Source organism: Triturus cristatus, chromosome 6, assembly GCF_964204655.1.
Source record: "Triturus cristatus chromosome 6, aTriCri1.1, whole genome shotgun sequence".
Classification (NCBI taxonomy): domain Eukaryota; kingdom Metazoa; phylum Chordata; class Amphibia; order Caudata; family Salamandridae; genus Triturus; species Triturus cristatus.
The window spans coordinates 80,255,725-80,270,910 of NC_140589.1; the positions used below are offsets into that span (position 1 = coordinate 80,255,725).

Consider the following 15,186-nt stretch of genomic DNA (forward strand, 5'->3'; position numbering starts at 1 on the left):
AAGTCACCACCCGCCGTAGGAGATCCGCTGTCTGATCCTCCAGTACCTTCTGCGCTGGCTCCACAAGGTCCATCCTGTCCTCTGTGGTCTTGACCCTGTCCACCAGCTTCCTGTGATCCGCCCGGACCAGCCCCAGGTCCGAGGATACCTGGGCGATATCATTCTGCAGCGCCGTTTTTGTGTCCGCTATGGCCTGTAAGATCTGGTCAAGCTGTCGCTGCTGTAGGCCCGCTGCAGAGTCGGCGCCAGTGCCAACCCTGCGCCATCGGTAGGGTCCCCCGCCGACTCCACCGAATGCCCTCCCGGCTTGAGTCGTGGCTTGACCATGCTCCCGACAAGGCGGTGCTTCCGAGAGGCTCTCCCCAAGCGGCCTCCAGGCCCGCTCACCAGACCTGCGGGCAGCGCACCCCCTCGTCGGCCCCAGGGGCCCGCTCCACCGTGCCTTCGGTCCGCCGGGGAACCAGCGCCCTCCTGCCTCTCACCAGGCTCCTCAGCGGGGGGGGCCACCAGTCGCCTCTAGAGCCGCTGAGTCCGGGGCCGTGTCCGGCCCTCTCCACCGTCTTCCGAGAGGCGTCGGGATCGTCGCACCACCCAGAAGCCAGGACCGCCCGTCCGCTGCCTGTGGGCAGTCAAGCCGCTACCGCCAAGGGGTCGCTGCACCCACCATGTTGGCCCACCAAGCACGTGGCGTCTCGCTGCGGGCGCCCCAGGTCCTGGTCCTCCTCCGCCGACACCAGCCCAGTGCCTTCCGCCGTGTCGCCGCTGCCCCGCTGCGCAGCCACCGCCGCTAGGTCACTCTACTGCTGGCATCCCCGCCCCAGGCTTCGCTCCGAGGGCGATCCCCGCCGCCACTCTCCAACCAGCAGGGCCAGGCCGGCACTTCCGGTGCGCGCGGCCGATGCAGCCTCACTTCCGGCCCGCTCCTCCAGCACTGTGGGCCGCTGCTTCCCGTCCCCTCAGAGGCCGCCCAAGATGGCCGGCGGCCGCCCGCCTCCGCCGCCTCTCCGTCGCTGCGTCTGCCCACTGCGTCGCGGTCCACCTCGTCCGACTGCTCCAGGGGTCCCGAGGTGGCAGGGGGAGCCCTCCGGGAGCGTCAAACCGCCTGGGGGACACTCGTTTCAGGATCAGTTGCTGGGCTGGATGCGGAGCTCGTCGCTCACGCGTCCATGCCCGTCGGCTGCCAAGCCACGCCCCCCTGTGTCCTAAGACTTCAGACATCCTGGAATCAACTTAACTACAAGAAGAAGACAGGAACTTCGACGCTCTGCCGCACAGAGGACTGAAGCCAATCTCCCTTGTGGTCAGGGAGTGACCACCTTGCTAACGCAAGCACCATCCAGCGAATCAACGTCTGCTTTGCCGCCGCCTCCCGCCGGAGCCCGAGCCCAGAGACTGACAAGACCTGGACCTCCAGACCTCTCACCGCCCGATCCACAGTCCCTGAAAAAGAGAGACCCGTGGAGGCACCGAGACACGTGGAGCCAGCCATCTTGAAAAGACCACGACAAGCTGCAAGTGCAACAACCGAGGCTCCCTCCAAGTTGTGCTTTGGGATCTGAGAAGCCCAACACCCGAGCAGCATCTGCACCAAAGGTGAGCCCTCCAGCATCTCCACGATCTGCGTGAGGCCCTTCTGCATTTTGCCACTCGACGCGCCTAACCGGTTGCTGGCCCGCTGGCTAGTGGCCATCTTGGCGACGAACCTCAAGAATTACACCGCTGGTCTGGTTGCTCCAGACTGGCCCTTGCTCCCCTCCAAAGGAGCAGTCCCTCTGACCTTGCTGGTCAGAACCATCAGCTTATTTCGTTTTCCACAACAATTGCTTTTGCCAAGGCTTGTTTGCTTCGATCAACGCCGACAGCGAGAGCCTGCGTGGGACAGCTCGTGAACCGACTCCTGGACGTCGTCGACCTTCAGGGACCACGTGGCTGCAGAGACAAGCTACACCTTTCTTCCTGTTTGCACCCGACATCGCCTGGTACCCACCTGGTGCCACGCTGGTCACTGGCTAGTGACTGTGAACACTGTCCCCTCTGCTTACAGGTCTACTACAACTCCGATCCACTCTTGGATCCACCGCATCTCTTCCGGACCGACCGCCTGCAGCATCTTTGTCCACAGGCTCCACTGAACAGATAGAAGAAACCCGACGCACTTCGAGGCCTATGCACCCGCTTCCTGTGGGTGAGGTAAAGCTGGCACTCCGGTGCCCAAGTGTAGAGAATCATCTCTAGTGTCTGTGTTTCCAATCTTGAGTTCATAGTCCATCCGGAAGATCCTTTTTGCAGTAACTTTGTAACTTTTACGCACCCATTGAAAACCTATGGGAGCACGCGTGTGACTATTTGCTCTGCACACGCAACCCGTGGACCTCCTGGTCACTAACTGAAGTTAGCACCTTGTAGGCCCAGCGATTCTAGAGGCCCTAGGCCTTTTCCCTTTTCTGTTTGTGGTACTTATACCACTATTTTAGTATATGGTTTGAGCGGCCACCAGGGCCTAACCATATAAAGTGCAACTTCTGTGTATTCTACTGTAATCTTGTTTGACGATTTGTGCTCCTGTGCTCATAAAGAGACTAGGGGTTACTTTGAGAAATAAATACATATATATTTTGAATATATATCTGTGTGGTGTCCTTTCATTGGTATAAAAGGGGGTTGCATTTGGTAAAACAGCTTGCTTAACACATTTCACGAGTTTAGCCTCAAAGACTGCTTAGCCTACGCTACCACTAGGGCAGCTGGTCCGAAAAGGTTGACTTACAACCACACCATAAGGGTTGCTTGGCATGGTACAAGGTGGTCACTTTAACTAGTGAACATCATATACCAGGCCAACTTCTCACAGTGAGTGCTAAAACAAACACCACAAGTGAATTAAAAGCTGCGTACAGATGATAAGATTTCTTGCAGGGTCACAATACAATTTAGAAAACAGATAAAAGTCGATTCTTAAAAGCAAGTATAAAACATGTAACCACACTTGAAGACACTACCAGCTCAGTGGTGCCAAATAGCGCAAGACGACTGACTCCCGGCTCAAGCCTCAGGAGTATACACCGCTGCGCGTTCGCACCATGCCCCTCTTTAGTAGCGTGAGGGAAGCAGAGACTAGACTGCTCCCTGCGCTACCACCAAAATGGCGGCCAAGCGGAAGGTAACGGGGAGCGAGGGACAGGATTCAACAGGAGGTGAGTGCTAAAACAAACACCACAAGTGAATTAAAAGCTGCGTACAGATTATAAGATTTCTTGCAGGGTCACAATACAATTTAGAAAACAGATAAAAGTCGATTCTTAAAAGCAAGTATAAAACATGTAACCACACTTGAAGACACTACCAGCTCAGTGGTGCCAAATAGCGCAAGACGACTGACTCCCGGCTCAAGCCTCAGGAGTATAATTATTCAATATAGTTGAAGTACTGGACAGTGTAGCCTGTGGATATAGGCTGCATTATCTGTCTTTGAAATTCTCTCTTAAGTGTAGATGCAGGTCTGCATGGCTTGACAACTTAAGAGATTATTTTTATTGCTCCGGGGTCCCCGCACATGGGCGGGACTATTCACTAGATTATGACTATACACAGAGATCCCCTACTACAGAAGGCGAGAGCCCAGAGATGTGCTTCACCTCGCCTATCCCACCTGAGGGGTGGGGTTAGCAGAGGCTGGCACACTCCCTTTCCTTCCTTGGGGTTTCCGGCCAGTCTTCCCACCAGAGTGGGGGTCAGAACCAGTAGGGGCGAGTTGCTGAGTACAGCAAGTGGCCTGGAGGAGCTCACAAAGGCGGCATGCCTCTGAAGCTTCCCCTGCCCATCCTAGGGGAGGAGACCTAGCACCTCACCCAGGATGTACATTGTTGCAGGCCCAGGAGAGCGGATGGCTCTCTACCCAGGGGTCCAGCAACATGTCTACTGTGTGGCAGCCTAGGCAGCTCCTCAGACAAGACGTGGATTGTAGGTTAGGTTCAGGGAGCATCTCTAAGATGCCCTCTGTCATGCATCTTACAGTAAATCCCACACTAGCATCAGTGTGGGTTTACTGTGCTGAGAAGTTTGATACCAAACTTCTCAGTCTTCAGTGTAGCCATCATGGTGCTGTGGAGTTCGTGTTGACGACCTCCCAGCACCATATACTCTCAATGGCAGCACTGCACTTACAGTGCCGAGGAATGGACCTGGGTACTGTAGGGGCACAGGGCTCATGCACCTGTGCCCACCCCACTGGCATAGGGCACCCAGCTAGAGGGGTGACTGAGGTATGCCAGGGCAGTGTGTGTTGTGGGCATGGCACAAAGGGATGTGTGCCATGTCGACTCTTTGTTTTGTTCTGCACCAAGACACTCAGCCTGAAAAGGCAGTGTGTGTGTGTCAGGGTACAGGGCCTCTAAGGGTGGCACAATAAGTGCTGCTGCCTTTAGGGGCCTTCTCTGGTCACTAGGCCCTGGGTCCCCAGGGTACCATTTACCAGAGGCTGACATGTGACCAGAGATGCCAATTGGGTTTTGGCTGTTTAGGCAGTTTTTAGGGAAGGATGACAGGCCCTGGGCACCTGATTGGCAGGAGCCCGGGGTACAACAAGGAAAAGTGCATCAGTTATCAGGCAAAAAGTGTGGGGGGGTTACTGCAACAGAAACCCACTTCCTTACACCCTGCCGTTATTTCCTCTATATCCTCCTCGAAAATAACCTCTTGAAGAGGCCGACAGATTGTTGCCCTTGTAAGAGGAGGAGGCATTGTCCGTAGAGATGTTTTTGGAGCCACCCCTGTAGAATGAGCGGTGAAAGGAAGCTCTGTCGGAAGGTGCTTGCAAGGCCCCCATGGACTTAGCAACCTCTGTGTCTTTTTTCAACTTTTCTAAAGATGCATCAACAGCTGGTTCAAAGAGATGTTGCTTATCAAAAGGCTGATTAAGGATAGAGGCTTGTACCACCGGTTTAAACCCAGAAATCTTCAACCAAGCATATCTGCGAAGCAGTATGCAAGTGTTTATTGCCCAAGCCGCATTATCTGCCTGATCTAAGGCACATCTGATTGAGGTATTAGTTATTAATTTACCCTCTTGAATAAGGTCGCTGGCTTTAGCTTTATGTTCGTCAGGAAGGAACTCAATGAGCTTGTGAAGTTCATCATAATGAGCCCTATCGTAGCTTGCCAGTAATGCTTGGGCATTGGCAATATGCCAATTATTACCAGCTTGCAATGCTATCCATTTACCGGAAGCATCTAATAATTTGGACTCTTTATCCGGAGGCGGGCGTCCCTTGTGGTTTGGGAGCTAGCCCTCTTACGAGCATTAGAACCGACGAAGAGTCTAAAGGTAACTGTCCTTTGATGTAGACTGGGTCATTAGGCGCAGTCCGGTAATGTTTCCCGACCCTGGGAGTGATGATCCTAGCTTTGACAGGGTCTTGAAAGATATCACCAGTATGTTTAAGCAGGGCCTTCAACATCGGTAAGGTTTGTGTAGCCCTTTGAGATGAACTAACGGTCTCTAAAATTCTCTTCTAGACTCTACTTGTGGAGCTCTACCCCATGGTATTCTGCAGCTCTATTAATAAGTTCAATGTACCCAAAATTATCATCTGGAGAAGAAGGTTTGGATGGATACAAATCAGGGTCATTATCAGGTTGAGGGACATTATAATTTTCCCAAGGATCAGTATCCTGTGGAACATCTTGTGATGCATAGTCATCTATGTTATGTTATGGGTTTGTAAAGCGCGACAGCTGCCCCAGCAAAGAGGCGTCTCGGCGCTGAACGGCATAAAAATGACCACGCACAGAAGGGCAACAGGAAAGACTACGGAAGGGGGAAAAGGAATATGCTACTTACCAGTATGCATCTGTTCTTGGGATGTAGAGCTGCAGAGCCACACACTAAGGATAAGATCGCCATCTGGTGTTGGGCTCGGATGATTGCAGGTTGTTGTTGTCTTCGGAAGAAGTCTTTGGTCACGAGATTGGTGACTCCCCCCCTGGAAAACAGTGCGCATGGGCATCCACTCCATCCTCAGATTGTTTTTCGCCATGATGGGAAATGATGGAGTGTATAAGAAGTAAAGAGAAAGGATGTCCATGTGTAGTGTCTAATTAAGACAATGCTGGAACGGATACAGGTCCCGGGGAGGCGGGTGGGCGTGTGTGGCTCTGCAGCTCTACATGCCAAGAACAGATGCATACTGGTAAGTAGCATATTCCGTTCGAGGCATATGAGCTGCAGATCACACACTAAGGATAGACTATATAGCAGTGTCTCCCCTAGCGGTGGTCACCTGTATCAGTTGCAGCAGTTTGGAATAGAGTTTTTAGGACAGCTTGGCCTACTGAAGCTTGTTGTTTGGATTGCACATCAACACAGTAATGCTTAGTGAAGGTGTGTGTAGTAGACCATGTGGCTGCTTTGCAAATGTCTAAGGGGATGTTCCCTAAGAATGCCATAGAAGCCCCTATTTTACGCGTGGAGTGCGCCCTAGGGAGAACGGTAAGAGTACGTTTAGCTTTTTGGTAACATATTTGGATACATTTGACTATCCATCTGGCGATACCCGATTTGGAAATAGGGTTGCCTTTATGTGGTGGAGCGAAAGCAACAAACAGTTGCTTGGTTTTCCGAAAGGGTTTGGTTCTGTCGATGTAATACAGCAAGGCTCTCTTAACATCTAAGGTATGAAGTGCCCTCTCAGCTACTGAGTCTGGATTAGGGAAGAAGACTGGCAGTTCGACTGGTTTAGATGGAAAGGGGAAATGACTTTAGGGAAGAATTTTGGATTCGTCCTAAGAACCACTTTGTTCCGATGTAGTTGTAGGAAGAGTTCTTCGAGAGTTAAGGCTTGTATTTCACTTACTCTTCGCAGTGATGTGATTGCGATGAGGAAAGACACTTTCCATGTTAGGAACTGCAGTTCGCATTTGTGTATTGGTTCAAATGGGGGACCCATGAGCCTTGTTAGAACAATATTAAGGTTCCACACCGGGGAAGGTGGTAACCTTGGAGGAATAATTCTTTTAAGACCCTCCATAAATGCTTTAATGGCTGGTACCTTAAAGAGGGACAGGTGTTGTCTATTTTGCAAATAGGCTGCTAATGCCGCTAGATGTAGACGTATAGAGGAATACGCTAAATTGCATCTTTGCAAGTGTAATAAATAGCAAATGATGTTTTGGATGGAAGCATCCAGTGGTTGTATGTCGTCATTGTTAGCGCAGTAAATGGCAAATCGTTTCCATTTCGCAGCATAGCATGCCCTAGTAGTAGGTCTCCTGGCTTCTTTAATGATATTCATACAGTCTGGAGGAAGGTTAAGGTACCCGAACTCTAAGACTTCAGGAGCCAGATTGCCAAGTTCAGTGTTTGAGGATCTGGGTGTCTGATTTCTCCATGGTTCTGGGTTAAAAGATCCGGGGAGAGATGCAGTTTTTGATGTGGAACTAGTGATAGTTCCAAAAGTGTGGTGAACCAGGGCTGACGTGCCCAAGTGGGAGCCACTAGGATGAGTGTCAGCGACTGTTGTTTCAGTTTGCGTACCACAAATGGAATGAGTGGGAGAGGCGGAAAAGCGTACGCAAATCTGCCTGACCAGTTCGTCCATATTGCATTGCCCTTTGACCGTGGGTGTGGGAACCTGGCGGCGAAGGTTGGGCATTTTGCGTTTTCTTGTGTGGCGAACAGGTCTATGTCTGGTTGTCCCCATTTTTGGAAGAATGGGAGTAAGACTTTGGGGTGTAGTTCCCATTCGTGTATCTGCTGTGTGTGGCAACTTAAGAGGTTGGCCACCTGGTTCTGAACCCCTGGGAGGTGTTCTGCTAGCAGGTAGATGTTTTGGGGAATTGCCCATCTCCAAATTTGTTGCGCCAGTTGGGACAGTTGTAGAGAATGTGTCCCTCCTTGTTTCTGTATGTAATACATTGTGGTCATGTTGTCCGTGCGGATGAGGACAGTCTTGTTTTGGAGATGCACTTGGAAGGATTTTAGTGCTAGGAACACCGCTAGAAGTTCTAGGTGATTGATGTGGAGCTGTTTTTGTTGAGTGGTCCACTTTTCCTGAGTGGTGTGTAGAAGGAGGTGGGCTCCCCACCCCGTGAGAGATGCGTCGGTGGTCAGCACAACTTGTGGAAGGGGCTCTAAGAACGGCTGCCCTTTGGACAGGTTGATGGTGTTCCACCACTTCAGCGAGCGAAGTGAGCGGCTGTCCACCAACACCAGATCGGTAAGTTGTCCGTGGGCCTGGTTTCACTGTTGTGCTAGACATTCCTGTAAGGGACGAATTTGAAGGCGTGCGTAGGGTACTATGGAGATGCATGACGCCATCATGCCTAAGAGTTGCATGAACACTCTTGCGGGGAGAGAGTGTTGTGTTTGAAATTTCTTGATGAGACTTTGTATGTTGGCTATCTTGGCTGTGCTGGGATAGGCTATGGCTTTGGATGTGTCTATGGTGGCTCCCAGGTATTGTTGTACTTGGGAGGGTTGTAGTTGAGATTTGGGATAGTTGATGGTAAATCCCAAGTTGTGTAGGGTTTGAATAGTGCGGTGAGTGTGGAGAACGCATTTGTCTAGAGTATTGGCTTTTATGAGCCAATCGTCCAGATAGGGAAAAACATGGATTTCTTGTCTCCTGAGATATGCTGCCACAACTGCCAAGCATTTGGTGAACACCCTGGGTGCAGTTGTTACTCCGAATGGGAGAACTGTAAACTGACAGTGCTGACCGTCTACCACGAATCGTAGATACTTCCTGTGAGCGGGATGCATAGGGATGTGAAAATATGCGTCCTTGAGGTCTAATGTGGCAAGGAAGTCTCCTTGTTGAAGTAATGGAAGGACCTGTTGGAGAGTGATCATGTGGAAATGATCCGATTGTATGTACTGGTTTAGTAGTCTGAGGTCCAGTATGGGTCTTAAGGTTTTGTCCTTTTTGGGAATGAGGAAGTATAGGGAATATACTCCTGTGCCCTGATGTTGTAGTGGAACAGGTTCTATTGCGTGTTTTTGAAGCAAAGACTGTATTTCTTGTTTGAGGAGCGTGAGGTGGTGAGACGTCATGGGACGGTGCCTGGGTGGTATGTTTGGGGGTGGGTTTATGAGTTCGAGGCAGTAGCCAGATTGGATAATTTGTCTTACCCACTTGTCTGTAGTGATTATATTCCAGACAGGTAGGAACTGTTGAAGTCTTCCCCCGATCGGAGTGGAATGGTCTGGGGGGAGTGGTGGCAAGTCACTGTTTGGTGGCTGTAGAGGTGCGGGTGTTGTTGTTGCCCCGTCCTCGGCCTTTAGTATTGTTTCCCCGATAACCTCCTCTAAAATATCCTCTGTTAGGGGATGTTTGACCTGATGCTTTGAAGGTGGAAGAGTTGTCTGTTCCCACATTTTTGGAAGCTCCTCTATAAAAGGAGCGACAAAAGGAGCCTCTGGGTTGAGTAGACTGCAATGCTCCCATGGATTTTGCAGTCTCATTATCTTTCTTCATTTTTTCTAGGGCAGTGTCTACTGCAGGGCCGAATAGTTGCTCCTGATTAAAGGGTTGAGCAAGGATGGTGGTTTGGACTTCCGGCTTGAAGCCGGAAATGCGCAGCCATGCGTGGCGTCTAAGCAATACGCTTGTGTTGACTGCCCTAGAGGCGGTGTCTGCTGCGTCTAATGCACATTTAATGGAGGCATTGGATATTAGTTTGCCCTCTTGGATGAGGTCAGTGGCCTCTGTTTTGTATGGTTCAGGCAGGTGTTGCAAGAGATCCTCTAGTTGATCATAATGGGCTCTATCATAACGAGCCAATAGGGCTTGTGTATTTGCAATACACCAGTGGTTAGCAGCTTGAGCGGCAACCCTTTTGCCGGAAGCCTCTAGGAGTTTAGACTCTTTGTCTGGGGGTGGCGTGTCTCCGGTTGTTTGGGAGTTTGCCCGTTTTCTGGCATTTGATACGAGTAGTGAGTCTAGGGGGAGTTGCGCCTTGATGTACGCAGGATCTTGTGGCGCCGGTCTATATTTTTTTTCTATTCTGGGGTTGAGAACCCTGGCCCTGACAGGGTCTTTAAAAACCTCATTGGCATGCTTTATCACTCCCTTAATCATGGGTAGAATGTGAACTGTTTTCTGCGACTGCTCAAAAGTGTTGAGTAGAAAATCCTCCTCAGGAGTGTCGGTGTGCATGGTGACACCATGAAACGATGCTGCTCTGTTTATAAGCTGACCGAACCCTAAATGGTCATCAGGAGGGGAGGGTTTTGAGGGGTATGGAGTGGGGTCAGGTATATCAGGCATAGGGTAAGTCCAGTCATCTACTTGTGCTGTGTCCGGGAGTGTAAAGGGATCAGTAGGATCAGTGGGATAAGTAAAGAAATCTGGGTCTCCCCCTCCCCCTAAATCATCATCATCCTGTGGAGGTGGTGTGTGAGAAGGAGATGGTAGAGGTGAAGGTGGTGGGGGTGGGGGGGATGGAATAGGAGGTAATGTAGGAGAGGAAGGACGTATGGGTGAAGTGGCACAGTCCTTCTTCTTTAGAGGTGCTGGTGGAGGTGTTGTGTCCAGCTTCCTTTTCTTGTAGGGCACCGCTGTGACATGTCCAGTTTTCGGATTTATGTAAATCTGTTTTTGCTTTGGATCAGGCCGAAAGAGTTCCTCACTGTCCGAAGGCGGCTTTGGCGCCGACTTTTTTGGTTCTGATTTTGATTTTTGTTCTTTATGGACTTGTTTTGGCACCGAGGATGTTTTTGGTGCCGAAGAACTTTTCGGTTCCGGGGGATTTTTCGGTGCCGAAGAACCTTTCGGTGCCGAAGGACTTTTCGGTGCCGGTGGAGACCTCGGCGCCGAAGAACGTTTCGGTGCCGGTGGAGATGTCGGCGCCGAGTGACGTTTCGGGGCCGATGGAGATTTCGGTCTTGGAGCCTGCTTCGGTGCCGAAGGTATTATAGGCACAATGACATGAGGTTTGCTCGAGCCCGAGCCACCTACAGGCTTACTTTTCTTCGGAGCCGGGCCCGAGGGCGGGGCTTCTGAAGATGTTATTGGATCGCGACTGGGCCCAGCTGGCAGAGTCTTGACCAATGTCTTTTTGGGTGGTGTTGGGGTAGGGGGGCTGGTACTCACAGGCTGCCCCGGATCAGAATCGTCGGCCTCGGACACGATCTGGAGATCTTCGGAGTCGTCGTCAGGGACATCCTGTGCAAAGATGTCTTCTGGTTCCGGAACCGGCTTGGCCATGATATGGCGTTGAGCTCTTCGGTCCCGGATAGTTTTCTTTGAACGGAATGCGGCGCAGGCTGGACAGCTGGATTCGTTGTGGTCTGGTGAAAGGCACAAATTACAGACCTCGTGGTGATCGCTATGAGGGAACTTTGCTCCACATTGGGGGCATTTTTTAAAAGGTGTCCTTTCCATCAGCCGCGTCCGGAGTCGGTCCGATATATGGATTTCGACGTCGAGTTTTCACATTTTGAGAGTTGTAGTGATTGCTATAAGTTTTCTGCTGGAGCGGAAAAAAGTTGATCCGAACCCAATGGCGGAAAAAAACAATCTGAGGATGGAGTGGATGCCCATGCGCACTGTTGTCCAGGGGAGGAGTCACCAATCTCGTGACCAAAGACTTCTTCCGAAGACAACAACAACCTGCAATCATCCGAGCCCAACACCAGATGGCGAACTTATCCTTAGTGTGTGATCTGCAGTTCATATGCCTCGAACGAAAAGTTTTAATAGCTTTTCTGAATTGAAGATAGTTAGTGAGCCCCCGGATGTGGGCCGGCAAAGAGTTCCAAAGGATGGCAGCTCTGCTCCTAAAGGATCTAATTCATCATCATCATCATACTTCCCTGTATCGTGTGGGTTACGTGATGTAGGGGAATGTGTCGGTGAAATAACAGGGACCTCAGGAATGTAAGGAGGAGAAGAGTCAATAATCAGAATTTTCTTTTTCAAAGGCATATGGTAATCCTCTGACAAGTCGACTTTCCTTTTTTCTGGAAGTTTGGCGTGGATGTGTCCAGTTTCCGGGTGGACTACGATTTTTTTCTGTCTGGGATTCGGTGAATTTTCGGTCCGAGGCTCTTTAGTCGCTGTACCTTCTTTAGACGACGGTCTCGGCGTCGAGAATTTCGGCTCCAAAGTTTTTGGCTCCGAAGATTAAGCTTTCCGCTATGGCGGAATGGAGACCAGAAGGTGTTTCGGTTTCGACGCCGAAGGCTTCGGGTCGGCACCGGCATGTGGACGGTTTTTGCTATGGCTCCGAGCCCTAAGGCGGGGTGCTCGAAACCTTTTCTTGGTGCCGACCTTGGCCCGCAGGCAGAGGAGGGACCGGAGCCTTTTTCTTGCAAAGGAGATGATAGAGGAACAAATAGTCTTTACTCACGTCAGGTCGTCGGCATCAGAGTCAGAGTCAGACACAGAGACGTGTCCCTCCTCCATCTCGGCCTCCTGCGTTTGGGTTTCTTCTTGATCAGACTCTTCTGCGAGGAGGTCCAGCGAAGGGCCCTTGTGTAGGTACATTTCGTGACGTCGAGCCCGACGATCACAGAGGGTTTTCTTCGTCTGAAACAATTGGGACGCAGCGCAGTCTTTCTCGTCGTGTTCCTTGGATAAGCAAAGATTACACACTTTGTACAAGTCGGTGCGCGAGAACTTAGCGCGACACCTTGGAGAAAACTTGAATTGAGTCCGTTCCATCAGCTGTGACCGATCCCGGCGCGGGTTTGTCCAACAGCCTTCCAGGAATGTTTTGATCAAAATTTTCGAGAGTAAAACGATACACGGAAAGTGAGAAACGTGGTCAATCAACAATACCGTCAAGGGTAGTGGATTGTGCGTCAAAGGGGGCCCGAAAAACAGTGCCGAACCGGAGCGCAACAATTCACATCTGAACCCGATGGCGGAAAAAAACAATCTAATACTGGAGTCGATGCCCATGCGTACTATCACCTAAGGGAGGAGTCATCTACCTCGTGACTGGAAAGACTTCTTTGAAGAAAAACAAAGTGCCATTAGTGAAGTGTGGGATTTATTTGACATGTAAAATTATTATAATGATTTTTGAATAGTCCATTAAATTGATTTTGTGGTTTAATACATTTTGATAGATTCAATAAATGAGAACAAAAAGTTCTAGTGGTCACTTTGTTTGGTTCATTGTGATGTGATAGAAAATAAGGTAGAAGAAGTGATCAGTATTGGCATCTTGTTGTTTATTGTTTGTTAGTTGTACAGCTTTTCAAAATGCTAAAAGTACACAATAAAAAAGCATAACAACAAATGACAAAATGAATTACTTACGTACTGCCTTTCAGAAGAGAAAGTGATGCTTTGTATTGCTCTCTAATCACAAATTGTGACTTTATTAGTAAAAAAAACATGCTCTTCAGAACAGATGCTGAAAACAAAGCAACAACAATTTCTAAACCTAAACAAGTGAGTCACCTGGAGGTTTTACAGGATATAAAAATAGTTTTTTGACATTGACCTTTTTACCTGAATCAGCTGATAGAATTTGTACTTTGCATCAGAAGAATGTGGTGCAACCCGAACCTGGTCTGGTATCTGAAACAAACAAATATGGTTTCCTTTTACAGCAAAGACAACAAAACATGGTATCAGATGAAATGCCAAATAGAAAACAATATCAATATTTTTAAAGCACATGTACTTACCAGTAACTAGACTTTATTCATAGACTCACATGTTTGAATTATTCCCTATACTCAGACTGGCAACACTCAGTAAAAATGTTATATAGTAGTGGAAAAATGCATTTATCTAACAATGTGCGATTTACAGCCTATTCACATCATTAAATCACACTCGAGACCCAATAGAGTGGACAGACTCAGAGCGTTACTCCCCATCAAAGGCATTTTTAATTCCAATTTTACAAACACTTAAAAAGGGAAAGGAAATTATCAGAACCACATAAAATGGGAGGAGGGAAAGATCCATCTGAATATTAGAAAAATACATACACCGAAGAAGAGTAGCTATAGGCCAGACAACTTCTTCTCCATTAGATCTTTCAAATATTCAGATGACCAAATTACTACGACCACCAACCTTAAAAGTGGACATCAAAACTTCTGGTTAAAATGGCAGGCAGGTACCTTTTTGGTATATATACACACGATACCTTTGCCAGGACAGAGAGAGGAGAAAAAGACTTCCATGCGGACACACTGACGCGAGACGCTGAGGTTCCTGCACACAGACACTCCAGCTTGCAGTGGTCTAACATCCCTCGTGGAGTGTCCATCTCGAGACCAAGAAGGGGTCCCACAGTATTTCACTTCAGGTAATGGGATTGGCTTTAGACTAGGGGGATTCTTAGCTCTACAACTACATACATGCTAGGTACACTTAGATACATCTAGTTAGGGTTGCATCGTAGGAGTATGCATTATTATTGTCATGTTTTTATATACTTGCATACATCCATTATTTTAGCACTATGGCAGAAATCTACCATCCATTTACTCTGTCGATGCTTAGTATCGTTTATATCTGTTTCTGTCTTATGGTTGTTTCAGCACACCTATTTTACTCTAGAAGACGCTGGTACAATAGATGCTAAATGAAAATGTCTCCTCCGTGTATTCTGTGTATCTCTCTGAGACAAAGTGAGCAGGAGTGACTGAGCGAAAAGTACTGCACTGTTTCCCCGATCTCTGATGAGACAAGGTTGTCATGTTGGATAGTTGCCAAGAACTGTTCTCTCCTCGGTAAGAGAAGTTTACAGTGGCACTGTGAGCTAGCTGGTATACAGGCGAACATACCAGTGGGTGTGTCCGGAATCAGTCTGTACACCAGTCTATGTTGTCTAAACACGCAGATCCTATATAGGCTTATAGGAACAACATGACATGGGCCCGCCAAGATTGGTTTGTTTCTTATTTAACGGTCAAATCTGAGTAGTTCAGTTGTGCTTTTCTCAGAGACCCCAACTTACTTTATTCCAAAGATATCTAGAGTGGGAGGGAAAAAATCTGCCACCACTGAGTAGGCAGATCCATGCATTAGCTGTAGGTTTATTCAAGTTTGAAGGAAAAATAGTTCCTATTGTGCATAAAACCTTTTCTCAGTTTCCTTGAAACATTTTCAACAATGACTGATGAAAAAAACACTGCAGCATTACTTGCGAATGCAGCCGGGGAAGGAGAACAGGAAGGTGATATTAACATTTTAGAAAATGTCAGAACTGCCCTTACTT

At 49.0% G+C, this 15,186-nt stretch overlaps 1 protein-coding gene across 2 annotated transcripts in view; it reads right to left on the reverse strand.

Annotated features, from left to right (window-relative positions):
• LOC146813792 (cap-specific mRNA (nucleoside-2'-O-)-methyltransferase 1-like) overlaps positions 1-15,186 on the reverse strand; it is a 946,504-nt gene that overhangs the window by 320,514 nt on the left and 610,804 nt on the right. For both annotated transcript variants that reach the window (XM_085610255.1, XM_085610254.1), the window contains one exon: positions 13,461-13,529. In XM_085610255.1, the coding sequence (XP_085466381.1) occupies positions 13,461-13,529 (69 nt within the window). The remainder of the gene's footprint in view (positions 1-13,460; positions 13,530-15,186) is intronic.